The sequence below is a fragment of the Furipterus horrens genome, unplaced genomic scaffold (genome assembly GCF_987537825.1).
Source record: "Furipterus horrens unplaced genomic scaffold, mFurHor1.1.pri manual_scaffold_4, whole genome shotgun sequence".
Taxonomy (NCBI): Eukaryota; Metazoa; Chordata; class Mammalia; order Chiroptera; family Furipteridae; genus Furipterus; species Furipterus horrens.
Genome location: NW_028327174.1, coordinates 19,539,282 through 19,565,356, shown reverse-complemented (window position 1 = coordinate 19,565,356; position 26,075 = coordinate 19,539,282). Strand labels below are relative to the sequence as shown.

General features: G+C 35.1%; 1 protein-coding gene across 3 annotated transcripts in view; it reads left to right on the top strand.

Annotated features, from left to right (window-relative positions):
• CFAP54 (cilia and flagella associated protein 54) overlaps positions 1 to 26,075 on the top strand; it is a 244,906-nt gene that overhangs the window by 29,670 nt on the left and 189,161 nt on the right. For all 3 annotated transcript variants that reach the window (XM_090275372.1, XM_090275371.1, XM_090275370.1), the window contains exons 9-19: positions 649 to 847; positions 5,013 to 5,194; positions 5,282 to 5,444; positions 6,424 to 6,509; positions 8,450 to 8,584; positions 9,623 to 9,773; positions 12,922 to 12,998; positions 18,044 to 18,172; positions 18,618 to 18,744; positions 24,508 to 24,594; positions 24,687 to 24,808. In XM_090275372.1, the coding sequence (XP_090131498.1) occupies positions 649 to 847; positions 5,013 to 5,194; positions 5,282 to 5,444; positions 6,424 to 6,509; positions 8,450 to 8,584; positions 9,623 to 9,773; positions 12,922 to 12,998; positions 18,044 to 18,172; positions 18,618 to 18,744; positions 24,508 to 24,594; positions 24,687 to 24,808 (1,458 nt within the window). The remainder of the gene's footprint in view (positions 1 to 648; positions 848 to 5,012; positions 5,195 to 5,281; positions 5,445 to 6,423; positions 6,510 to 8,449; positions 8,585 to 9,622; positions 9,774 to 12,921; positions 12,999 to 18,043; positions 18,173 to 18,617; positions 18,745 to 24,507; positions 24,595 to 24,686; positions 24,809 to 26,075) is intronic.

Here is a 26,075-nt window from a genome sequence, read left to right as displayed (position 1 = left end):
GTCAATCCCCATTTAGTTGACCATGTCCATGGGTCAATTGTACTAGTTCCTTGACTAGACCCTTCCGCTTCTTTCCCTCCTTTCCCCATTCCCTCAGCTCTTCTCTAGCATTAACTAATGTAAGACCAGTTTTTTATAATATAAAATATTGTTTTAAATTTGGGTTTGAGGACTCTGCATCAGAATTTCCTGCAGTGCTTATTAAAAATGTCTCACACAGGCCTACTGACTCTCTGGAGATGTGGTCTGGGAATCTAAAAAGCACTCTTGAGAGCTTCTCAGGCAACCAAAGGTTGAGTATCATTTCCTAAAGGTACCACATGTGGTGCTTAAGGTACCACAAAGCATATGGAGATTGATGCTACTCTAATAAAAAGATTGTGATAAACAGGCCTTTTATGCTGCCTTGGAAACACAAACATGTAAAAAAAATAGTAAAGTCTTTGATGTAATGGCCACATGACATAAACCTTAATGGAGTCTGGAATAACACCTCAAAAAATGAAAATCATAAAAGTAGCCATCTCGTTGATAGGTTAACCACTCTCTCTTTTAGCATTAATTAAGCATGTCTTACTTATCTTTGCTTAATAACATCACACATTATAGAACTTTTAAAAATGGACGGTATCTTTTTTTTAATTACAGTTGCCATGGCCACGTACTGTCACGGAACGGCTGTTGGATGAGATGTTTGACAGCACTTCCTCCCGGTTTCTGGCTGTCTTGGAAGCTCTTTCTGATTCAAACAGGCGAACACTACAAACTGGACCCATTGTTACAGATGAAGTAGAAGTTCGTGATGTTGTCTCAGAACTGTTCTTAGCGGGAAGAGAACTTTTAGTATGTAAGTAAGTCAAGATAATATTTTATTGTAGAACAAGAGTAAGAAAAGTTTTTAGTTTGATAGTTCACACATAAGCTTATATCCAATTTTAATTGATCTTGAATTCAGCAAGCTTGCTAAACTCAATTGATAGTTCAAATAAATTATTAGTAGATTTTCTTTTGGAATTTTTATATATACAATCATCTGTGAATAATGACAATTATATTTCTTTCTAATTCTTAAAAATTTCATTTCTTTTTTCTTACATTTCTTGACTTATTGCACTAGATAGGATCTGCAGTAAAATATGGAATGAGAGTGGTAATAGCAGATATCCTGTCTAATTTATGATCAGATAATAAAAAGCTTTCAACATTTTACCATTGATTTTGATACTTGCTAAAAGATTTTTTTAAAAGATACCCTTTTACAGACTAAAGAGTTTGGTTTTCTTTTTGGTTTGCTAAGAGTTTTGTTTGCTTTTAACCTTGATTAGTTGTTGAATTTTTATCACAATCCTTTTCTAGACCTAAGGAGATATATTGAGTTTATCAAATGGCTTCTCTCTTTCATATCCATTAATGTGAATTACATCGCTTGCTAATCTAACTTTTAAGCACCCTATATATTTGGAATAAACTAATGTAGAGTTGAGGATAATCCTTTTGATATATTGCTTAATTTTTTTTCCTAATATTTTTGCCTCTCTGTTCATGAAAAGATTTTCTTTTTTGGTAAATTCCTTTTAGATTTTTTCTATCAAGGTCATGTTGGTTCCAGAAAAGGAATTGAAATGTATACCCTCTTCCTCTATTATTAATATCTGGAAGAATTGGTGTCAGATTGGTATTATTTCTTTCTAAATGTTTGGTTGACTTTATTGATTAAGCCATTTGGACCTGGAATTTTCTTTTTGAAGAGGTTTTTAACTATAGATTAAATTTATTCCATGGATATAAAATGACTTAGGCTTTCATTTTGGTATATTATACTTGACTTGAAAAATTTAAATTTTATCCAATATTTTCAAATTTTAGTTAAAATTTTAATATCTAGTTATAATCTTTATAACATCTGTTAAGATCTGTAGTGTAGTGGGGTCCCCTTTTTCATTTCTGATAGTGGTCATTTTGCCCTTTCTCTCATTTCAGCAGTTTTATCAGGACTCTACCAATTTCATTAGTCTTTTCAAAGAACAATACTTGACTTTGTTTATCCTCTCTACTATATATTTATTTTTCATATTTTTAACTTCTCAGTTGAAAACCAGAGAGCCAAGTTTAGGTTTGTTTACTTGTCCTCTGTGTTCTGGTTCACTTTTTCACTTAGTTTCTAATTGGAACAGAAATTCTTTATTTTAATGTAGTCTAATTTATCAATATATCCTTTGTTGTTAACCATTTTTGTTTCATATTTAAGAAATCTCTGCCACACCAATATCATAAAGATATATGCCTGTTTTGTTTTGCAAACTTTATTTTATCTCTCACATTAGGTCTAAATTTACATTGTTTTTATTGGTATGAGAAAGGAATCCAGATTAGTTTATTTCTGTATAATATACAGTTGATACAGCACCATTTATTGAAAGACTCTCTCCATTGACTTTGGTGTCCCTTTGTCATAAACTAGGTGACTATATGACTTTTTCACTCAGCTTAATTCCCTAGAGGTGTATTCAAGTTGTTATGTGTATTAATAATTCACTTCTTAGTATTGCAGACTAGTAGTCCATGTATCATAGTTTGTTTCAGTCTTCACCTGTTGAAGGACATCTGAGTTGTTTCCAGTTTTTGGCTATTAGGAATAAAGCTGCTATGAACATGTGAGTACAGGTCTTTGTATGAACATGAGTTTTCATTTCTCTGGGATAAATGCTCAAGAGGACAATTGTTCGGTCATATGCTCAGTGCATATCTATTTTTGTAAGAGCTGCCATACTGTTTTCCAGGGTTATTGCACCATTTTACATTTCCACCAGCAATGCATGAATGATCCAGTTTCATAACATCCTTGACAGTATTTGGGGTTATCACTTTTTTTTTTTTTTGCCATTCTGAGAGATGTGTAGTGATATTTCCTTGTGGCTTTAATTTGCTTTTACTTGATGGCCACTGATGCTGAACATATTTTCACGTGCTTATTTGTTCATTTCCCATCTTCACATTGTCTTCCTTTCCAGTGTCCTTTGTTTGCTTTCTAATTGGATCATTTATTTTTTCTGTTGCATTTTGAGAGTTCTTTGTATGTCCTAAATACAAGTCCTGGCCATTGCTTTTTAAGACAGTAAATACAGTATATTATGTCTTCCCTCATCCTTACTTCCTATTGTTAACTGGTTCTTTATAAGTTAATATCTTTTTGCTCACATACAAACTCTTAAGAACTTTGAAATAGTGTTGCTGGGTATAATTTTTTGTTTAAAAGTTTGTTTCATTTAAAAGTTTAAAGATATTTCTTCATAATCTTACATATGGTGTTGAAAAGTCTTTAAATCTTGTCATTTTATAGATTTAACTTTTACATTTTCTCTTATCTGTGATGTTCTTACATTTCATTATACTGGATCTAGGGGTGGGTTTAAGTAATATAGGAGGTACTTAGGTCTTACACTTTTAATTTTCCATGTTATGTCTTCATTCCTACTGTTATCTTTACTTTTCTTAATTCTCCAAGGGTCCTAAGAGACAAATATTAACACATCCACTCTTCATATCTTATTTATTTTATTGTTTTCATTTCTTTATTCCTTTCTATTGCCTTCTGAGAAGGTTTCTCAATCTGTTTTTCCACATCACTAATTGGTTCTTTGATTCTCACTGTTCTGTTCCATCCATCTATAGAATTCTTTGTTTCAGCAATGATATACTTTATACCAAGTATTCATTTGATTCTTTTACAGCAGTTTATTCCTGCTTCATGCTTCTAATATTCTTTTATTTGCTTGACAGAATACTTATCCAGCTTGAGTTGTTGTTCACTCTGTTCCGTTTTTATGCTTCCTCTGGTAAAGGTTGTTGTCATTTGTGGTCTTTGCTTCAAGGCGTTTGTGCTTTTAGTTTTCTTTGCTCTGAGCTGACCTTCCGCTGCTTTGGAACATCAGCTGATTTGGTGATAACGTCGGCCTGGAAGGAGGGGTGAAAGCTAAGGTCCCGACCTTAGCTTGTGTACTTCTGAGTGAGCTAGGACAAGTGTGTGTGTGTGTGCGTATGTGTGTGTAGTTGGATGCACAAGCCATGTGAGGGCAAGGAGCCTCTGTGCCATTTGGGGCTCATCTTCACAAGGAAAATACAAATCTCAGATAAGAATTCCCTTGACTTCCTTCACCCAAACCTGAAAACTAAAATTCATCTGCACCCATGATTCCCCCTGTCTCTTATTAAAATGGAAGGGATGTTTCTTCCCTTCCTTTTTAAGTTTTTAAACCTAATCTCTCAGAACCCTTCATGTGCTCTTTCAACTGCCTCTCTGTATTTCTTCCATTTGTTATAGTCAGATTTATTGAAGGAATTGTCTGTTTTTCACTGTCCCTGGTTTTTTCTTCCTGAGTGTGTATAAGCAGCCTCTGTCCCCAGCACACTACTGAGAATGACCCGCCAACCTCCTTATTGCTCAACGCAAGGGTCACTTCTCAGTGCTCTTTCCCCCTTTTCTCTCTGTAGCATTTGTTGCTGTTGACTCCTCCTCTCTCTCTAAACATTCTTCTTTGCTGCCTCCTCTCCCTCTTCCCTTTTCTTGCACGTTGGTGTTCCTTATCGTTCTATCCTAGGCGGCTGTGCGTGGTCCGTGGAGGATCCTATCACTTACTGTGGATCAATAATGGTGACCGTAAAAGCTATAGTCCTAGTTTAGATCCCTTTCCCAAGCTTTCAGTCTGTAATATGTCGCTGCCTATTTGACTAGTTAACTTGCTAACTCTATGTTTGACATTTCATGAGTAGCCTTTCCTGACCACTCTCATAGCCTAAGCCTGTGTTCAGTACCCTTCCACTCTGTTTCCACAGCACCCTGAATTTGCCCACTAAGATCTCTTGTTCCCCTCAGTAGAGTGTAAGCTCTCTGAAGGCCCGGACTGTGTTTCTTTTCCATTGTTCCGCTACTGCCTGGCAGTGTCTGATAGTTAATATGAAGTAAATATTTCTTTGCATGAATGACATTCAAACCTCTCTCTTTCCTTTCCTAGTGTCAAATACTGGCGTAGAGGGAATGCTTAGTTTTCCAAACACATCTCTTCTGGAACTTACTATAAAAAGAACAAATGTTATTTCTTTGGATGCTGCTGTGAAATTTTTAAAATTAGCTTTTACCTATGAAGAATGGAGTTTATTTGAATCTGCAGCTGGGCAGCTTATTGATTTTCTCCAGGTAATATGTGCAAAATCATTAATTTGTCCTTATATTGTTAAGATGACTTTGAATTGCTGACTAACAAGAGAGATATATTTCTCTTAGAGACAGGATGACCCAGAGTCAAAGAAGGCAGAGAAGGATTTAACTCTTCTCATCGCAATAGAACCTCTAATCAATGTTAAGAGGAGCAAAGGCTTGATCTTTCCTTTGGAAAACTACAAAGAAGGACAGTCAGCTTTATACATTAAGAAAATTGCTTTCCATGGTGAGTATTTATTTGCATTTTTGAAAAATGAAGATAATTTTATCTGATGAAATATGCTCTTTATAGGTGAGGTAAGAGGATGCTCAAGGCGGTGAGGGTAGGAAGTACAAAGGTCCTGAGGTGAGCATGTGCTTGGTTGTTGAAGGAACATTAAGGAGGCAGGTATGGCTGGAGTGCACTGGTGGTGGTTATGGAAGCTGAGAGTGTGGAGGAGATGAGATCAGAGAAATAGCTGGGTGCCAGATCTTGCAGGATCCTGAGCCTCGTAAGGATGATGGCTTTTGTTCTGAGCAGTGGTTCTGAGTAGCAGAAGGAGGCTTTACTTAGCTGTTGCCTTGTTGGTAGGTGAGCAACCTGCAGCGCAGTAAATCAACAGCCATTAGTTTACTTTGGTAAGGGGAGGTTTTGTGGTCTCCGCTCTCTTTGCAGCATGCAGAGTCTTCTCTTTTAGTACTTTTTTAAGTCTTAAAAGTTATTGTTTATTTAATCGAAAAAGTACAGTCTCTATTTTTTAGACCAATGAGAATAATTTAATCCCATTAAAAAAAATGGTTTATCGTGTTCTTAAGGCATGGTATGGCTGCTCAGTTGTAGTAAATAATTTTTATCAAGTAATGCTACATTTTTTTTCTAGTGGTTTCTGAATATATATATTTTGTTGTTTTTATTTCAACTGCCATATTTTTTTTTGTTTTAATATTACAAGCCTCTTCACTTCCCTTTTGGACATAGTTGGCACACAAATTGTACAATAGACTCATGCTAATAATAATAATAACATGATAATAGTCCATTTCAATTGGATCCTACTTTGATCAGTTTTCATATAGAAGCATCCAAAGTGTCTTAACTGACATAATATTTGCTCAGGTGTCATTTGTGTCATTTTTGTAGAAATTCTAAGTTTCTGCACTTTTCCCATTTGAAATTTTGTAGCTGACTTTTTGTTTTATTTATTTTTTTTACTTTATGAATTGAGATACTTTTACGAAGACTTATGGATATTCAGAAGATATTTTCCATTTAGCAACAACACTGCATTCCTGTGTCTGCACCTCTCCCCAGGTGAAATAGCTATTTGGACAACTTTTAATTGTATTAAAAGTGGCTAGTCTACCTAATTTAAGTCAGATTTAAAATACTACAAGAATTGGACCTTCACAAAATTCTATATTTTTTAATCTTTATAATAAGAGATTAAGTTATATCCTGACTTGTAATTTTAACTTTCTTTTGAGTGTCAGTCTGTTTCTTTTTGCGAAATGTTTAGGCTACCTACATTTCTAATAATGAAAGAGACAAGGCAGTAGTTTTAATGTACAATTAATATTCTTAATGATATATTGCTTTTCAGTCCATAAGTATAAAGCCTGCTTATTATTTGGAATCACTTTGTATATGATGGCCAGTATTTAGAAATTACCAATTTGTAGGTATGAATTTAGGTAAAACTAATGTAGTACTGGTTTTAAAACTAAATTCTAGGGGTCCTTAAGCATTCTTTGAGATTTCCTCAGGGGTCCAAATTTGGGTAGTAACACCCTGAGCTATTTTAATTATTTTTTATTAGTTGAGATTCTGATGAAATTTTATTTGAAAATTTGATTTTACTATTATAAAAATATTTGAAAACCACAATTATAGAGCATTGTATTAACTGTTGTTCATGTAGGTGAAACAGTGAGGGACTTGAGAAGTTCTACTATTAAAGTGTTTTCTGTTTCTTCTGGGTTTATTAGCTTATGTTATAGCCTGGAACAGAAAATTAATTTTGAAAAAAGATATTTGGTAGCAAATATAATGATCATAGTGAGACAGCTAAACCAAAAACTTTTAATCAAGGCTGAAAAGAGCAAGGAATTTTCACCTGCCTGATTTGGTATATTTCTTAGTCTGTTCAGACTGCTATAACCAGAACTGTCATAGACTGCATGACTTAAACAATTTATTTTTTTACACTTATAGAGGCTGAGAAATTCAAGATTAAGTCACCTGCAGATCTGGTGTCTGGTGAGGACTCACCTCCTCATTTAAATAGATGGCAGTCATCTTGTTGTGTCTTGTGTTGGTGAAAACAGACGGAGAGTCCCTTTCATAAGCGCACTACTCCCATTCATGAGGGCTTCATGCTCATGCCACATCACTTCCGAAATAACCTACCTCCCAACATGATCACTTTGGGAGTTAGGATTTCAACATAGAATTTGAAGGCACAAACAAGCAGCAGTCCATTGATATATATATTTATTTATATATATATTCTTAGCCCTGGCTGGTTTGGCTCAGTGGATTGAGCGTCGGCCTGCGAGCTAAGTGTCGCTGGTTCGATCTTCCAGTCAGGGCACATCAGAGAAGGAAAACTCTGACTCCAAAAAACCTCCGCTGCCTTGCGGCATACCTCTTCAGGGGAAAGGCTAAGGGAGTAAACCCCGACAGAAAATCCGGAGCCGGAGTCCCTAAGGCGGTTTGACGTTGTAGTCAACACCGGCAACTCCTGCGGCGCACCTGAAGCCAAGCTGTATTGACTCCGTCTTTCCCTTGGACCCTTCAGCTGCAAAGAGAGGGGGGGTCTGCTGCATGGGCAACAGCAGACCCTCCATATCACCCTGCCCAGGCTCTGTAGCTTCAGCTTCACTGGAGAGGACACTCCAGTGTCATCGCAAGATGTCGATTCAACACGGGAGAAGACAGATACCGTGTCACTCCCGAGTCGGACTGCACAACCATTCTCAGCGGTGCAGATAGACTCTTAAGAAGCTACACCATCGTCTCTCGAGACGGATGGCTGCTGACGACGACGACGATATATTCTTAGAATGTTACCTGGCACACATTAAATCCCAATTATTTTTATATTTTATTGCTATGTTTTATGTTATCTGATTTATTTAAAGTAAGATGTACAACAAAGTAAGTGAGGCATACATAAGTGACCAACATTGGTCACATGACAAATTCTTTGTCATAATATTCTTAACAACTTATTTTACCACGTTTATTTTCAGAATGTTCAGCCCGATAAAGAAATTGTGGTGGACATGATCATGTTCTTATGGCAGAAATGTAAATTAGGAATTCAGCGGATCAATATGTCCAGAAATGACTATGCAAACTTCACCCAGAAGATCAGTACTAATAAAGTATTCCTTTTTTTTGTTATTGATAATTAAATTGTGATATTTAAATTGTCCCTAATGATCCACCTGTATAACTACCATTTTAAAAAATGTATTGCTGAGTGAGCTTTTCTTTTAAGTGTATTTCCTGTACTTCTACCAGTTGAGTTTTTGGGGAGGGGGTGTTTCAGGTTTTTAAGGAAGGAAAAATCATAGTGTATCTGAGGTCACTTGAGCTTGGATGAATTTAAGAAGGTTAATATTAGAAAATACAAATAAGTAAGGAGTTTCAGGTTCTTTTCCTGCTGTAATATATTTAGACTATTTTAAAGAGCTATTCATAGGAAGACAAAAAGTTGAGCAGGTGAATATTATAACCCAGAAACTCAGGAGGAAATATTTTCACAACACAGTCTCCAGTGATTCTGAGGCCTCCTAAGATTAGCTGCATTAGAATGCATGGGCAGGATTGTATCACGTTCTGTGATGAAGTAATGATGGTGTGCATAAATACTGTTTGCTCATCTTAGCTTTCAAAGTACTGTATGGTGCCTAGTTTTGTGCTACGCTTTGGGGACATAGGCATGAAAGACAGTGTTCAAAGCACCTGGCACAGAACCTAAAATACTTGCTTCCCCTTCACTATTTTGGAGGACTTTAATAGTGATCATAACAGCTCCTTTTAGGTAGAAGAATGAGAATTTTGAGGATACTCTTCACTGATATATAGAATCTTCACTTATACGTAAAAATAACGTGATAAGTTTTCCATTATGGCTATAGATATGGAGACCATAAGCATAAGTGAATCTTTTTTATGAACTTACATAAACATATTTATTATTAAATATAATCTTATTAGGATCATTGATATTTATATTATTTTTAATTAATATGCACTAATAAGGAGGGGTACTTGTATAACATTTTCATATGATTATCAGATGGTGATTTCAAGGAAGTACTAAGTTGTGAACAATGTGTCTCTTTCTACAATGTAATATGCTTTAATTTGATTTTGCTATATATCTTCTCTTTTTGTTTCTTGTTTTTTCTTTTTAGTGGGTTTATCTCCTGTGGCAAATAAATGAAGTAATTCACTGCTGTAAAATAGAAGACATTGACATTGTGGTGGTGGCAGAGGTCACACTACGATTAAGTGAGATATTGGAGTCTTTAGGAAATTCAAGAAGAAAATTTAAAAAATCTCTAGGTAAAATAGCAAAAGAAAAGGGATGAGATTATATATATATGCATTTATACACACATATAAATATATAACTATAAATTGGAATACAGGATAACTTCTGTTAATGGAAACTAGGCACTTCAATATTCTGTTTTATTGTTGACTTATAATCAGATATAGTAATAATATGGGTTAACCAAGTGGATATTAAAAAAAGGTTATAGGCCATATGATTCAATGACAGACAAAACTCTGAATTCCTGTATTTCCCTTATCCATTCCCATCACCATCTACTCATGCCTTCCGCATTCTCCCTTTTTCCCCATTCTATTTCCCTTGTATTCCCTTTTGTACACCCTTCTCTTCCATTTCCTGATAGAGTGTATGTTTCTTGAAGGAAGAGAGCATGTTTTAGTCACCATTATATTCCTGGCACCCACCAGAAGTTCCCAGCTCTGCCTACAGTCTGTTACTGAGCATGGCTTTGCACATAGAGTTTTAGAGCCATGGTTCTCAAACTTTGATCAGTGTCAGTATTACCTGGAAACTTGTCAAAACTATAAGGCCCAGGCCCTGTTTCATTTCACCTACCCCGGACCTTTCTCATCTTTATTATCTCACCAGGTAATTTGTGATTCAATACGCATTCAAATTTGAGAACCTCTGCTTAGAAGTCTCTGGCTATTTACACAATCAATGTCCTGATGTCATATTTTGAAATGTTCTGTCTTTGAGTGTTTTTTCCTATTTAAGAACTTTTATTATGCAGAATTTCAATTTCAATTATAGAGTAGAGAGATAAAATAAATCATCATGTATGTATCAATTCCTATGTTCCTGATTGTAGTATAAGTATCTTAAGTTGGTTTGTTCCAATCAAAATCCAAACAAGCTTGCACAATTTATTTTCTTATTTGTCTGTTCTATTGCTCTTTCTAATCTATTACAGTTCCTCTTTTCCTCACCCCCAGTTCAAGCTAATTTTTGAAGAAATTGAGTCATTGCATTACTCTGTTGGATTTCTCACATTTTGGATTTGGCTGTTTGCATCCTCGTGGTATCAGTTAACTTGTTTCTCTACCTGGTAGTTAGGTCTAGAGGCTTGCTTAGGTTCAAGTGATATCTTGTCAAAAAGAATTCTTGTCAATATGTTATTTTTTTTTGCAAGCTACTTCACAGGTGATGCTATTTCTCTCTCTTGCATTGAATTGGGAAGCATATTGTATCTGGTTGTCCCCCTTTTTGTGACGTAAAGATTTATCAGTGAGTTCAGGTGTGGTCAGCCTGACCTTGTTCCTAGGTTGGTTTCCTTAGAAGTAGATTCTGAGATGAGGAGTTGAGGGAAGTAATTCCCTTGGGATGTTATCCAGGGAAGCACGATGGTGGGGTCAAGTAAGACAGAGGGAAGGAAACCAAAAGTCAGTAAATTAATGAGAAGGCTGGGTGGGTCCAGGACTTGTTCCCATGAGGGACTGTTAGGAGACTGTAGAGAACATTCCTCAGAGAGCTGGGAGGTTGGAGTATTTACACAACTTTTATACGTCATTGTTTGAAGCATATTGGAGGGAGTGGGGATGAGAAGCCAGAAGGGGCTTCATACTTCTCTCATTCCTCTGCATTTATTATACTAAATTCTTCAGTGAAGAACTTCAGTAGCTACTTGGTTACTTTGGTTACTATGAATTGTTTGGCAGGCATTATATTTGCTAAATATTTTATAGAAATAATTTGAGACTTTAGGTGATGTTATCTTCTTGCAACTAAGATTTATACTTGCTCTTACTGATGCACAAAGACACTACTACTCCAGGATCCCATTATTCCAATTAGAGAGATTAAGATAATTTGAAGCCGAGATGCTGTCTCTTTGAAGACCTATTTCCAGTTTACCCTAACTCCTAGGATGCAGCCCCTTCCAACTTCTCAGCCTCGGTGGGTCCTGGATAGGATTCCTTGTTGCTGTAGCTCATCAAGGCTGTCAGGAGTACCAGTCAGCCTCTCAGCTTCTCTCTCCAGAACTGGCGAAAGTCCCCACTGGGAAAAGTATCTCTAATGTCACTCTGGACTCTCTGGGCTCTCTTCCCCAGATGCAGGTTGATGTTCCCTTCTCAAAGTCCTGGCCCTGGAGTGCTTTTTTATTATCTTCTTGGCTTATAATGAAACAAAACTGTACTTTCCAGTTCTTCTAGTTGTCTCTAGTCAGGAGGATTTTTCTAGATTACCTGTTTCTGGAAGCAAAAGGCCCAATGATTACTTTTGAAAAATTTCTTTCTTGTTCAGTTTTAATGTTTTATTTACTAGTTACTTTTGGGAGACTATTATTTTGCTGTGTTTTATACCCTGTTTAATTATAAATGACCTATATACAATTTATTGTGTTGATCTCTTTTGTTAAGATGTTTGAGTATAATCTGTTTATGAATTTGGAAATTTCTACATTTATGTCATGAAGAGCTATTCCCATGTAGCTACATACAACTTTTCTAAAATTGTTTTTCTCATCACCTGACTGGCATATAAAACCTAAAGTACAGGTCATTCTTTTATATGAATTATGGCAATCTGCTTCAAAATGCATATTAGGCAATTTATTAAGCAATACATTATTTAGTTTAAATTATTGAATACATTTTAAAACAGGACATTAACATTGTCATATAAACATTTATAATTTATATTTCTCTAATTCAAACAAGCCTTCTCTGATATCTGTCTAAATTCATAAGGCTTCTGCACTGTTATTTTCTGAATGCTTTTAAATGGGCTTTATGAAAGTAACACCAATTTCTTTACCATAATTTTATCTTGTTGATAATCAAGAGTCTTGATTTGTTTTGCTGTATTACAAGATGCTTTTATATTAACTTATAAAAATGAAAAAATGTTATGTGGAAGAAACAATGTGGTATTCAGTGAAATTCTAAATTGTTGCATCATTTCTAAAATCACGGGTAGTTAAATAGATCACCAATATAAAATAATTTTTTATGATTATGACTCACTTTTCATTTTTCTCCTTTTCTTTTCTTGGGGTCCTTCCTTCTTTTTCTTTGTTTCTTCTCTCCTACTCTCTCCTCCTACTTTTTCTACTTTTCCTCTTTTTGCTCTTCTTCCTCCTCCTTCACTGCCCTCCCTCCTTGCCTCCTCGCCTTCTCTCTTCTCTCTTTTCAGAAGCACGTGTAAGTAAAGGGACTGATGAATTCCTTGGAACTCTGAGCGGGGATTCAGAAATCCTTCCAATATTAAAGGTATTGCAAAATATTTGTAAAAATATAGTTAAAACATGAATTTTAATTGTAAATAATATTAAATTTGTAAATATCTATGGTTATAGAAATAAATTTAAATATTTAAAATTTGATAATTTATGGTTTCTATATACATTTAGAAATACCAGAACATTTTCCTACCTTTTGCTTTTGCTGTAGGAAAATATTCACTCAGCTTTAAAAATAAGCTAGATAGCCCTGACTGGTGTGGCTCAGCTCGTTGGGCACCGTCCCACAAAGCCAAAGATCACCGTTTGGATTCCCAGTCAAGGCTCATGCCTGGGTTGCAGGTTCGGTTCTCAGCTGGGGTGCTTATGAAGGGCAACCTATGATGTTTCTCTCTCACATAGATGTTTCTTTCCCTCTTTCCCCCCTGCTTTCCCCTCTCTCTAAAAATAAATAAAATCTTAAAAAATTAGCTAGGTGAACTATCTTAAAGGGATTTATAGTTACATTATTATTGATGTTTTGAATATGTTGTGATTCATAGATTTATAGAACAGAGATATCCTGCTCTGACAATGAGTTGTTACCTGTTTAAAATGCACTTAGAACACATGGCAAGTTCCCAGTGAGTGTTCAGTTAAGAGAACAAAAGAGATTAGGGAGATGATTGGCTCTTCTTGATTATGTTTTTTTCTTATAATATTTGAATTATTTATATACATTATGGATTATGTTGGACTATAGATATGACTAGGGAACTACTTCATATATATAATAAACATTCATTTATTTACAGGCAGGAATTAGAATAGCATTTTACAAACTCTTATGTGATGCTAGAATTATGCTTTAGAAAAGGATGCCATGGTCAAGAACTTTGGGTGACTTTGGATTAAACACAATATGTTTCTTACTGTAAGACTTATCAGAGGTATTAATTTGCTTATGAGTACTGTGGTTTTCCAAGAAGGAGATATAAAATTCCATATGTTCCATTATCTGAGAATAAAACCCTATAAAATACCTACTTAGGACATGGACTACCGTTGAACATACTTCTTTTTAGCTAGGAAGCCGGTGATCTATATTTGCCTGATTCCTTTTAAAAAGAACTATAACTTTTAACTTACAAATGTTGTATTAACCTTGGAGGACATTTTGAGGCATAAAAAATAAAGAGAAATATGCATTTTGAGGCATAAAAAATAAACAGAAATATGAGCCCTGGCTGCTGTTGCTCAGTGGATTGAGCGTGGGCCTGCAAACCAAATGTTGCTGGTTTGATTCCCAGTCAGAACAAACACATGACTAGGTTGCATGCCAGATCCCCAGCTGGGAGCGCCAGTGAGAGGCAACCACACAGTGATGTTTCTCTCCCTCTCTTTCTCCTTTTCCCTCTCTCTAAAAACAGATAAATGAAATAAAATAACAATAAAATAAAATAAAGTAACCTTGTTAAAAAATAAATAAATTAAAAAAATAAAGAGAAGTATAATTTCACTATAAACCTAAATATTATCATTTAAAAATTCTTCCCTAGTCTTTTTCTTACTCTTCTTAAAAATATAATAGTCTTCTGATGTTTTTATTAACATTATTTTATCAACACTTTTCCTGTTGCTAAATGTTAATCCTCACGATTACTATATTTTCTCTGTCAAATTGATCTGAATGATATGACATAAAATTATTAATATAAATGCTGTTATAAATAAGACCCATTTCCCCAACGACTAGCTTAAGGAAACAAAACATTACTTGTACTAGTACAATTGAAACTCAAATCCTTCACTGGCCCCTTCTGATCATATCACCTCCCCCTCCCCCCCTCCCTAGGAGTAACTACTGTTCTACATACAGTGACTATAAATTCCAGGCATTTTAGTGTTGTGCTTTTTATTGCATACTTGTGTATTCTTGGGCAGTACAGTATTGTTTTTAGATTTATACCAGTAGTGCCATGCTGCAGGTGTTCTTCTGCAGTTTGCTTCTTAACACTCAGTATTCTGTTGGTGAGGTTCACTCAGGTTGATCTGTGTAGTCATAGTATTCATTTTCACCACTGTAGCTGACTTGCTCAAAGTCACTCAGTAAGTGGCTTTGAACTTAGATGTGTTGCCCTCAAAGTCCAGGCACTTAGCCACTATGCTGTGTTGGCTGTGTTGACTCTTGATTATGAAAAGGTATCTTTAGCATATTTGTAGAAAAGATATTTTTCTAATACACAAAAATACAAGTCCTAAGAAACTGGATACAAATCAAGTATCATGAAAGTGCTGAGGAGGACCGGGATTCATTCTGAAATTACATTCTCAGATGAATGTTCATCTTCTAATGATAGGTTTCAGGGAAGGCAATTTTTGAGTTCTTTACACTGCACTATGTCTTCTAAAGAGAGCTAGAGTTAAGAAATCTTAAATTAAAAACAGAATGTTTGAACTGCAGAAGAAGTTGAGGAGGCATAACTGTCTGCCAGAGGTGTTTTCAGGGATGACTTTGAGTGCTTGTCAAATATACAGCTTCCTGCTTTCCACTCTAGACATATGGAATCATTATTTCAGGTGTGAGGTTCTTAAAGTTCTTAATTCAGGTATGTGCCTCTTAAAAGTTCCCCAGGTAGTCACTTAGGACACAAGAATTTGAGAATCACAGGCTTAGTGGGCTGGCACTTACTCTCTAAGGCTTCATGGGGCAGGGATGGGAATATTAGTGGGAGTTTCAAAGTGCTAGGTTTTGGCTTGTGACGGAAAATTTCTGGCAACTAACACCACTAAATAAAATGGATTTCATAGAAGGTGGCAATTTTTCTATCATAACAACAAAAACGGAACATCGCTTATGAACTATTGCCGTTATTTAAATTAGAAAATGTACACTTCCCTTGAGATGATTAACTGTCATCTTATGGGAAATTATTAAAATAAGTATACAAGAGTGATGACAACAGTGTCAATGGCGTCCCTTAAAATTGTGCCATACACAACCTTCTTGCTATACTGGGGCACATGGCGGATGCAGTTGAGGTGGTTCACTGATGTGGTGTAAGGGCACAGCAGTTAGTGTTGGGAGACCTGGAACTGAGTCCTGACTCTGATATCGCCTGCTTGTGTGATCATGAATACAAAATTGCATCTGTTTTAGTGTTGGCATCTTCATCTATAAAATTGTAACAACATTCCTATTCCATTGGTACTATTTAAGTTATACAATTTAAAGTAGATATTGGTAACATTGTGGAAAACAACACCTGGTTTATGGTAGCTACTCAGTTTTTCTCTTATGTTTCATATAGAGCACTGAATCTCAACCTAGGACCTCAGACCTACATGGAGGGGAGAGAAGTGGGCAGAAGGAGTCATAATTTATTGTAAGGACAGTCCAAAATCCATATGCTCACCTAGCAGAGTCTATCAGTGAGATAAATTATACATATTCCACATACACATACAACTACTTAAAAAATATGAGGTGCTGTTATAATTACATAAAATATTATTTGAGTGTTAATACTGAATATGTAACAGCTATTTTTCAACAAATAGATTATAAAATTATAACAACTAATGACTATCTACCTCATAGGACTACGGAAATTTAAAAATTAATCTGTGTAAAGCATTTAGCCTAGTACCTGGAACATGTTTTAATTAAATCTTAGCTATGACGATGAAGAAGATGACCATAAAGGTGGTGATAGTGATGATGTTGATAGAATGTGGGTGTGTGTGGGGTCTTTGAAATTTTTTTGATGTTAAAAAGGTATCTATAGAGACGTTAGTTTCTGGAAAAGCAGCAAACTAGATGATCTGAAGACTCTTGCTACAAAACACCTAGAAATTTTGGGCAGAATCAAACAAATATTCTCATGTACATCGCAAGCGTTCACAAGAAAGTAAGGTAAAGGAATCCCAGGGGCCCAAATAGAAAGGGGAGCTGAAAACCAAAACGTAAGTGTATGAGCAGATGCTACAGTAGGCTGATGGGCTCAGTTACAGAGACTCTTAGACAGCAGCCAACCAGGGACAAGAGATGAGGCTTGGGCACATGAAGGAGGAACGCTCAAAACTGAGACTCACACATAAAGTTAGAACCTAAAACAGACTACATCCTAGGAAAAGGTTGAGTAGGAAAACAATCCGGCTATCTGTGTAGGGAGGTATCACAATGGGTGCCGAGAAGAGGAGTGGATGAAAGAAAGTCTCTAATGATTTATAATTTGGGGCTTGCCCTCAAGTAGGTCTATTATTTGAATTCACACTACTTGAGTTGCTTGAAAACCTTCCTGAACCTGTGATTCTTTTTTTTTTAATTATGATTTTTTTAGTGGCCACACACAAATGTAGGTCAAGTGTTGGACTGACAATCCCATCTCTGGGCACAACTTTGTCACACAAGCTATAATAATCACAGTAATTGGAACTCTGATTCTTGTTTGAGTCAGATTTCTATAAAAAGGGTATCATGGAGAGCATTTCCACCTCTTAAATTTAACTTTTCTTGTGATCCTGTGATCCTTAAATCTCCATTCAAGAAGGGAAAGGGAGCTACACAATATTTTATATATCTTAAATGGATATATGTAACCAAGTTGTGTATAATCCAGGAATGCAAGGATGATTTAACATTAGAAACTTTACAATGCAATACAAGACATTAGCAGATGAAAAAAATGTATGATCACCTCACTAGATAAAGAGATTCAATAAAAAAATTGAGAAAATTCAACAACAGACTTTTTAAAGGATAACTTAACAAGTTAGGAACAGAACTTTTGTATATCATGAAGTGTATCATCTGAAAACCTTCAATGAATGTTATACTGTAAAAGAAAGTTGCACATGTATTTGTGAAAAGTCTAATTTATATTCGGAAAAATGGTGAAATGTATTAATTACTTTACCTTTATTAATAGTTATTTAATTAAAGACAAACGTACTTAGTAAGAAATATAACATTGTTGACATTAGATAGATACAAAATTTGTTTACTTTTGAATTATTTTTGAAAGAAATTTAGAAATGTTGCATATGATTTTTCCTCAACTATTATTTTTATTTTTGTTTATAAAATCACTTTAGAAAAAACCTTTGGAACAGTTGTTTTTGGCTTATGAACTGCTTGACAAAGCAATTGGTGGAATAAATTTCAATTGCATGTTAACTACTTTACCAAATGGATCATCAGTGTTTGATCATTACTATTCCAAGGTAAGAATGGGAAACTTTTAATTTAAATATTTTATTGTTTATGCTATTACAGTTGTCCCAGTATTTCCCCCATATCCCTCCTCTACCCAGCCCAACCCCAACTCCCACAGTCATTCCCCAGGGAAACCCTTATATTAAAGTTTTACTTAACTAGGATGAAGGCTGGCCTTGCAAGTAGGTTAATAAAGCATGATTTGTGGTGGCTTCTCTCTCATAAGCCAGAAATATATTCAATCCCCTCTTCCAAGAAGAAATCAAGAAGAGTGAGGGGTCTTTGAATTTGTCATTGAAGATGAATTTGTAAGCCAGAGTGCAAAGGATTGAGAAATGCGCAGGTTTTAATGGCTAGGAGTAAAATGATAACTTGGGTGCTTATAGGGGAGAGCTATTTTTAGCATGTCTTGGTAACTGTATGTCTTTTCAATTTTTACCAACTCTATCCAAGTATACCCACAGTACAGATGGAGACATTTCCAAACCAGTCACACCAAATAGTTTCATAATGGATTTGCATCTTGAACTCATTCAAGCTCAGCACCGAATAGCAGTTGTGCTTCTTGACCAGTTGCAAGGTAGTAGTCATCAAAGCAGATAATTTGTTCTGAATCAATTTTAAGATAAATTTAAGGATAGAATCAATTTAATTTGTAAATTATGTTCTTGTCAATTGAGTGTTTTCCAGATACATTTTATTATTATTTTTTTCCTTCTCTGGTTAATATTAAAAATAGCTTTCATTGTTCTTTATAGCTTCCATAGCTAATAAGTTATTAAACTTCTAAAAAATTGTTTGAGCTATAGTTAATTATTGATATTTTGTTAATTCAATGAAACAGACATTTATTAAGTGCCTGCCAAGATCTAGGAACAGTGATAGGCTTGGTACAAATAAGATACAGGCTCTACCTTTGAGCTTATGGAAAAGTAAGCCAACTATAACAATCGAGGTTGCTAAATGTAATAGAAATAGTCTCAAGGTTTTAGTTATGGGCACATGGAAGAGAAGTGTCTATATTCGACAAGGAAGTCAGGAGTGACCACCTGGAAGAGGTGACCATTGACCATAAAGCTAATAAATATTATCTTTTTGAAGAAGATTGAAATAAGGCTATCATTTTGGACAGAGAAAGTAATATTTAGCAGGGTGGAAGGACAACCGTATGGTGCAGTGTTAGGAACTACTGGAATTCTCACCGCTGGATAAAGAACACACGGGGGTGAGGGGGAACAGCAGATACGCCTGGGGCGGCAGATCACACAAAAATGTTGAAGGGCTAACAAGTTTATATTTTATCCTGGAAGCTAATGAAAAAACTGAGAAAGACATCTCTGACAGATGCCAGAGGTCAGATAAGCTGAATCTAAGTTGTTCTTGGTTTATTATTAGGTAATACAAATAACCTGCTTACTTGAGTCTCAAAATAAGATTTAATATCATTAGGTTTAAAAACTCTTCTGTTCAGGATTAAATTTTGATAAAACCTAATTACTTTTGACGTGATTATATAGCCACTATTAATATAAATAGCAATTCTCCATTTTTTCATTACTGAGTAATTGTCATAGAATAGAACTAAGTGTAGTGGCCTGATATGACCTCTGATCTCTGTTTGAAGCATTCAGAAGCACATCATCTCTACAGCTAAATAGATTTAATCAGATTCAGGGCTAATTAATTAATTAGTTAATTGATTTTGAGTGTAAACTTTTACCTACCAGCTTTATTAAGATATAATTGACATATAACATTTGTAAGTTTAAAGTGTACAATGTGTTGATTTGATACACATTATTTACTGCAAAATGATTACCACCACAGTGTTAGCAAAAACCTCCATCATGTTGCATAATTACCATTATTTTTTTTGTGGTAAAAACATTTAAGGTATCTCTTAGCAACTTTCAAGTATGTAATACATTATTATTTCTATAATCACCATGCTGTACATTAGATCCCCAGAACTCATTCACCTTACAAGTGAGAGTTCGTAGCTTTTGACCAATATCTCCCCATTTTCACCACCCTCCCAGTTCCTGGTAAAACACCATTATACTCTCTATTTCTATGTGTTCAGCTTTTGTAGATTCCCCATATAAGTGGAATATTTGTCTTTCTCTGACTTATTTCGCTTAGCATAATGCCTTCAGGGTCCATCCGTGTTACTGCAAATGGCAAACTTTCCTTCTTTTTCACGGCTGAATAATATTCTATTGTATATATACTACATCTTCATTATCCATTCTCCTTTGGTGGACACTTAGGTTGTTTCTGTATCCTGGCAATCATGAAAACTGTTGCAGTGAACACAGGAGTGCAGATATCCCTTTGAGATCTTGTTTCCATTTCCTTTGGTGATATACCCCAAAGTGGGATTGCTGGATCATATGGTAATCCTATTTTTAATTTCTTAGGAACTTCTATACTCTTTTCCATAGAACCAATTTACATTCCCACCAACAGTGCACAAAGGTTCTCTTTTCTCCACATCTTCGCCAAAACTTATCTATTTATTGTCTTTTTGATAATAGACATTCTATTTAACATGTGTGAGGTGTTATATCATTGTGGTTTTGATGTACATTTCCCTAATGACTAGCAATGTTGAATACCTTTTCATGTTGGCCATCTGTATGTTTTCTTTGGAAAAACGTCTATTCAGTTCCTCCACCCATTTTTTAATCATATATATATATATACATACACACACACACACACACACACACACACACTAGTGAGTTGTATGAGTTCTTTATATATTTGGGATATTAAATGCTTATCCAATATATAATTTGCAAACATTTTCTTCCATTCTGTAGTTGCCTTTTCAATTTATTGATTGTTTCTTTTGCTATGCAGAAGCTTTATAGTTAATGTAGCCTGTCTTATTTTTATTTTGTTGTTTGTGCTTTTGCTGTCAGATGAAAAAATTGTTTCCAAAACCAGTGTCAAGATGCTTTCTCTCCTGTTTTCTTCTGAGAGTTTTAGAGTTTCAGTTCTTAAGTTTGTTTCTAATCCATTTTGAGTTAACTTTATAAGTGGTATAAGATGGGGACCAATTTCATTTTTCTGCATATGGATATTTAGTTTTCCCAACACCATTTTTTGAAGAGACTATTTTTTCCTCATCAAGTATTCTTGGCTCTATTGTCAAATATTAATTAAATGTGTATATATATATATATATATATATATATATATATATATATATATGCTTTTATTTCTGGGCTCTTAGTTCTGTTCCATTGGTTTTTGTGTCTGTTTTTATGCCAGTATCATGCTGTATTGACGCTATAGCTTTATAGTATAGTTTGAAGTCAGGAAGTGTGACACCTCCAGCTTTGTTCTTCTTTTCCGGACACTTGTTTATGAATGGATTCTGAATTCTGTTGTTTTAGGGGGGGAAGGGGACAAAAATGGGAAACATGCTGCCATGCTGCCCCTCTGTCATGTTATTTAATCTAGAGTAATTCCTGTAACTTTTTTCTTTCATGACTTATTTTTGAAGATATGTTTCTAAGACATCCTATGATCTAAGTTCTCCTGGCAGTTTCTTCATCTCGTTGTATCACATTAGGCTGTACATATTGTCTATTTGTCCTAATTTTAGTGAGGCAGAATATTATTATTCTGTTAAGGTAGTGTCTACCTAATGGTACCTTTTCCTCTCTATAGTGAAAAAATAATTGGCGTTGTTAGATGATGGCTTTGAGATGAAACAAATTTCTTATTCCCCAACAGATTTTTCTCACCCAATAGTTTTAGCATCTATTGCTGATTTTTCTGGAGTGAATTATTATGATGGCTGTGCATGGTAACTTTCTAATTGAATTATTTATGCTACATTTATTTGCTGACATTCTTTTGTAAAGAGGAACTATCCCTAATTTTTCCCCTTTCAATGTTTTGAGTTACACTACGGACTGGATTTCTTTTTTTTAAATTAAATATTTTAAGATCAGTTACTATATCATTCTTTCTGATGCTTGAAATCACACATTTTGCCATTGGGAACCTTCAAATTGGATTCTCTGCTCTTCTGCTATGTCCTCATTATTCTTTGAGCAATTTCTTGCGTTCTGCACAACAAAATGTTCTATACCTACCTTATGCTTTATCCTCCCCAGACCTGGAATGAAGTCATTTTTGTAAGGATTCCTGTTCCTTTTGGTAAGAAATAGCATTTAAAAACCAAGATCTGTGAGTTAGGAGTGCTCATTATTATTGGGATGTCAGCTGGTTTCTTTTTTGTTGTTGTTGATAGAGACAAGAATACACATTTATTTATATCACAAGTTCTTTCTGAAATTGCAAATTCAAAGTCCCACACTGTGCAAGTCTAAAGTCTTGCATTTCCCTTTTGTATTTTTTTCTCCCATGTTGAAAACTCTGGTTTCTAGCAATATCAATGTAATAAGTCATTTTCTTTATCCTTTGCATTAACAAAGTACTTTTAAAATTATGAAATTAGTACCACCATTAACAACAAACTTAGTAAGTGAATAGAGGATTTTTTGTGGTTCATTTTGTCTTTAGAATACTTGATATATCAGAGACTTCAAATTTGCTTGAGTTAAATCTAGTTTTTGTATAGTTATGTTATCAATTTGATATGCACTTGCGACTGCTTGTTCATATAAAATGTTCTTTTTAAAGACTCTTTTATCCTTTTACATTTTATTATAAACATTTACATTGTTTCAAAAACTGTTTCTTCAAAATCCTACTTGGTGTGGAGGAAAGCAATAATAATTAAAATATCTATGTCATATAAATTGAAAAACTTGATAAGGTTTTTCTAATACATAAATGAAGTCACTTAGAATAATAACTTTGAATACTCTTTAGTTTAAAAAGATTTGGGTCTGAAATGTATTTCAAAATGTGAATGACATTTATGGATCAGGTTTTCTTTGAGACAGCTAGCTCATGATTCTCATTTAGTAGCTGTGTTAACTTCTTTAGTGGAGAAATCGTGTTTATTTACTCACAGAGTTACCAAACTGTTCATTATCTAATTGTCATCTGCAAATCTCTGAAAGCCAGATGATTCTTCGAGTTTTTATCAGAGACCACTTGAAAATATTGAGGGTAGCCTTGAACTTAAATTTAAGAGGAATATTCAGTTATTATTCCTTTGCAGTATCTGTGGGTCTCCTTGGGTTTTTCCTCTGCTTTATTGAACTGCCGCTCTGCCACAGATTATCAGCTTGCTCCTCCTGTCTTTCCTCCTTCCTGTTTGCTGCTGCCAAACTAATATTGCCTAAACACTGCTTTTGTCATTCTTATTCAGGAACTTTACAATGGTTGCCCACTGATGACAGTGGCATTAAATATGACGCATCGTTAATGGGCAGTCAGAGTTTTCCTGCAGTCTCATCCTTTTTATCTCCAATAATTATAATCATGAACACTATCCCTTAATTAGCATTTACAATACCCTAGGTACTGAGAGAATGAATGATCCATTATTTTCTGCTTTATGTTGCTGTCTCCATGTAAATAAATTTCCTTATCCTTCACCATTAAATAAACCTTCTATTCTTTAATGGGGTCTGTTGGCATCTTTTCATCAATCACTATCCCATGGGGACTGACATGCATTAGCACAAATAATTAAACCTCAATTTGAGGGGTTTATTGTAAAGTTACTACACCAACCATCACACACCTCCAAGGGCAGAAACAAAATATTGCCAGGTCTCTTGAGGATCAGATCTGGAAAATCGAAAATCAGTGCAACAGCCTCCGTCTCCCTGGGCCAGCTGCCTACCTTTATTCCCTTTTCCTTCATCCAGCATCCTCCCTTTTCTGCGCCACCTTGATGGCCAGGCCCAATTGTACACCAGGATGTCTCACACTGACCACAATCAACTGGCAGTAATTTGTGTTAGTTGAAAATCTTGAGAGAGGCTCTCATTTCATCAGCCGCAGCTAGAGGAGCGTGGAAGTCTTCACATGGTGCTCTAGAAGGGACCATGAATGAAGCAATTTTGAAAAGTTTGTGAAAAGGGAAAGTGAACAAAAGTAGATTGGCTCCTATTCATCAATCTTCAAGATGATCTTATTTAAGGTGAAGTAGAAAATGCGTATGTATATATATATTTGAATGAGAACTAATTTGAAAATTCGTATGTCCTTAGGTATATTGTGGCAAATATAAGATCTGACCATAAAACTGCATCATAGTAGATTTGTTTGAATTTTTATCAATGAAAAAAGATAATGTGAGAGAGAAAGTGATAATTTCACAAATAGCTATTCTTTAATGTTTAGAAGATATTTCCTCTTTGGACCCAAACCTGACTGCAATGGCAATCTTTTTCTTCCTCTTCAGTTTTGCAGACTCCAGTCGTTAGCAAAAATGTAACTACCAAAAATCCAGAAAAGCTAAAACAATCAGGAAGCACTGATTGTTTTACAGGTAATTAAAACTGGGATAACCCATTTTTCCAAAAATTTGTAAAGATAGTTATTATGTTACCCTGTTGGTGAAATGTTTGTTTCCTTCTTCAGAAGTAAGTGTAATGAATAAGATAAGGAAGAATAAGCTATCCAAAGCGATTTACTTGATGCAGAAAGCTCTACTAATATTTGAGAAAGATACAGCCTCTACCTCTTCACATAACTTCTTGATGGTAAGAATATATCATTCCTTTTTTTAGTTTTGACATATAACCTCTGTTAAATGAATGATTTATTTCCCTTTTCTAAAAGTAATGTGCTGTCCTTAACATTAGATTATGAACCTTCAGGTTTCTCATATCTAGTCGTCTGATAAGTAGAACAGTCCCGAGCAGGGGAACCAATCTACAGAGTGGGCAAAAGTAGGTTTACAATTGTGAGTATGTGAAAGTTTATTTTTGTATTATTACTTATTAATTATTGTATTATTTTTCATATAAACAACTATAAACCTCCTTTTGCCCTACCCTATATACTTCCAGTCCTGAACTCTACTGCAATGAGAAATTCATTCTCTATAGGGCCACCTCACATGGGAAGTCAAATGAAATCTGAAGGATTCAAAATAAGGGAAATTATAGAATTTCAGTGACACTCTACCAGCATAATGCATTATTTTCTATGGAATTAAAATACTTAAAGTCTATTGGTTAAGGAACCCTCTCTCAGATGGATATTGTTAATTTACGCACCAAATTGCCTTGTTCATGTTGTTTCACTCTGGCCTATTTGTTCTGTCTTCTGCCTGATTCATTGCATGTTGATTTTAGAGTTTAAGTGCCTGAGGGCAATAACATTTCAAATTACGGAATCTTTAAAAATTTCCCCCTATGTATCACCCACAAAAAATTGGCTGTTATTGTCTGAGTGAATGGCACATGATGAGGCAGAAAATGATGCTACAAATAGATGGGCTGATAAGGGAAAGAAAAAAGTAAGCCAATGCTAGGGGGAGGATACAGAGTTAAGAAGCATTTGAGGGAGACACTTCAGCATATTTATATGCTGAGAACAAAAAACCATAAAAAAAAAAGAGAAATGGAAGATATGACAGAGTATTTAATACATAAAGTGGAGTCTAATAGAAGAGGGAAGAGGATGAGATTGAAAGCACAGATAAAGGGATTCATCTTCAACAGAGGGTGGGCTGTAGGGCAGATACCTCATCCTCTTATAGAGAAGGGAAGGTGGAAAGAACAGATTTAGATTTAATTAAGTCTCTTGGTGTGAAGGTGGAGAATTGAGCTGATACCCTCTTACCTCAATCATCTGATAAAGTTGGAGGCAAAGCTATCTGCCAAGAGTAGAGAGTGAGGGTGGATAGTTGGACTGAGGAGGGAGATGATGATTGGAGAGTAGTGAGGAATGGATGGGGAGGGGGTGACTCCAGGTTAAAGGACTGACCAGCATGATGAAGTTCTGGCTGAGATTGAAGACTAT